Source organism: Perkinsus marinus (genome assembly GCF_000006405.1).
Source record: "Perkinsus marinus ATCC 50983 genomic scaffold scf_1104296970818, whole genome shotgun sequence".
NCBI lineage: Eukaryota > Perkinsozoa > Perkinsida > Perkinsidae > Perkinsus > Perkinsus marinus.
Genome location: NW_003202308.1, coordinates 1 through 2,232, shown reverse-complemented (window position 1 = coordinate 2,232; position 2,232 = coordinate 1). Strand labels below are relative to the sequence as shown.

Genomic DNA, 2,232 nt, shown 5'->3' with positions numbered 1-2,232 from the left:
AGGGAAGTATGCCTAATGATAGCATGTCATCAATCTACTATGACTGAGGAAAGATATGAGACCTTTACTGCTACATTAAGGGCAGCATTAATGGTATTCCCACCTAGTCATATATTTGTATGTGATAATGGTGTATCACCAATACCTGTAGATGATAATCAATGGGCTACTCAACAGGTACATCCTGATATTAACTATTTATATGTACCTGAGGGTAATAAGACATTTGCCTTTTATTGGTGTAATAAATATTGGATACCTTATCTTGTCCAAAATGGTAGAGTAACCGACTTCAAATATGCTGTTATTATTGATGATGATGTACCTCTACCACCAGATCTACATATACCACATCAGTTATTGGATCAGAACCCCAATATTAAGGCTGTACATTTCCCTATTACTGCTACTACACCTGATGGTAAACCTAATCTATTGGTACAATGCCAGGATATTGAGTATAAGATTGCTGGTCTCCATAAACTATTCCAGGCTACTCTTGCTCGTTCATTAAGTTGTCATGGTGCAGTAGCCTTATGGGATAGGGAAACACTTGATGAGATATTCTATGAGCATGATACTGTATTTAATGGTGAGGATATGTATATGGGTCTATCATTATTGAGGAAGAGAGATGACTCTAAGATTATATCATCAGCTCAGGCTATTGTACCAACCTATGCACCAGATAATTGGGGTATGCTATTTAGACAACGGGTTAAGTCTTGGGATGTGACATCTCATAAGAAGAGTTTTACCTATATATGGGAGATTATTAATCCTAGAGGTTGGTGTCATCTCGCCAGTTGGGTATTGAAACCATACTTCCTACAGGAGGTAATATTACCACACACATAATCCTGTAGTCGTGTTATTGTTGTTTTTCATCATCAGTTACTAACGATCGTATTAGATTGGCTACGTATATTCCTATTATGTGGCCTTATAATACGTGATTGGGTTAGTTTCCTATTTATGTTTGTTATATTCACAGGCCTTATGTAATAATGTAATCCTCTGTATCCTTATAATATTATTATCAGATACGTTATGGTAGTCCTATTTGAGATAGTCATATTAAGGGATCGGCATGATCTTCGTTCCTCGTTCTGTGCTTGTATTACCTTCCCATGGTATCGTTTATCATCATTAATATTCCGTGTTGGTGCATTACTACAGAATCTATTAGTATACTCTCATATTAGGAAGGGTATCAAGATACGTAAGTATAATAGTGGTGATGATGTTAAGGAGGTATTATTAATACTATTCAGGTGTACGTGAAGATGAGATTAGAGATATACCACCATGCCCACCATCACCAGATGTTGATTGGTTTACGGTATGGACTGGAGAGGTACCTGAGGATGAACAAGTACCAGAGTCTACCATACCAGAGGAAGAAGAGAATAATAATGATGATGGTGATTATAGTCAATCACAGTTGAATACGGAAGAGATTGTCGTCGTCGCTCCGCCCTCTCTTGGTACCACCAACGGCAGCGGTAGCGGGCAATGAAACAACAACATATCTACACTCTAACAAGAACAACAACTCTATGATCATCATCATCATTATCGGCTTGCTTCTCCATCTTGTTGTTATTTAGATATGTTAATAACAACACCACTAAAGGGTGATTACTACGTGTATTATGAAGATGTCGATACTATTTCCTGTGTGTAGCCTTCTCGTTCCTCATTAGTTCCTGTTACTACTTTGTGAGTAGTCGTTGAGATGAGGTTATGGTGGTCGTTAGATATATCCTATGGTCACCATCAATCATCCTTTCTCAACTCAAGTCTTCTCCTTTTTCTTCTTCTTGCGTTTGGTGAGTGTGAATGTATCCATCTATTAACATTGATGGTTGTGGTGAATCGTCACAAGGTAAAAAGCCGACGATAGGGAATTAGATGGTGTTATCTACCGATCCTTCTAATAGAGGTCTCTACAAGCCGCCCTCTGATGATTACCTTATTACTGATAGCACTCACTGAGCATCCTTCGAAGATCAATCGGATGATGATATCGATAAGCAGAAGCGTTTTGTATCGCGGGATAAGCAGCATGCTCAATGAAGCATGCTCATTGGTGGGGGGATGCGTTGTAGAGCATGATGGGATGATCATCAAAACTGGGGGTGTCTTGTCGTCGAAGTTAGGCATTGTCATTCTTGGATGAGATAGTGTCAAACCCTAGGTCAAAGTTTATTGGGATGTGTCAAAGATGAA

The 2,232-nt window shown here is 38.7% G+C and overlaps 1 protein-coding gene across 1 annotated transcript; it reads left to right on the top strand.

The window, feature by feature from the left end:
• Window positions 1-39: 39 nt before the first annotated feature.
• On the top strand, window positions 40-1,813 carry Pmar_PMAR028345 (hypothetical protein; the record flags this gene model as incomplete). Its single annotated transcript, XM_002767397.1, has 4 exons — window positions 40-837; window positions 895-1,001; window positions 1,044-1,222; window positions 1,275-1,813. The coding sequence occupies 4 exons, from the start codon at window positions 40-42 to the stop codon at window positions 1,517-1,519; spliced, it is 1,329 nt and encodes a 442-aa protein (XP_002767443.1). The 3' UTR covers window positions 1,520-1,813.
• Between the last annotated feature and the right edge of the window lie 419 nt (window positions 1,814-2,232).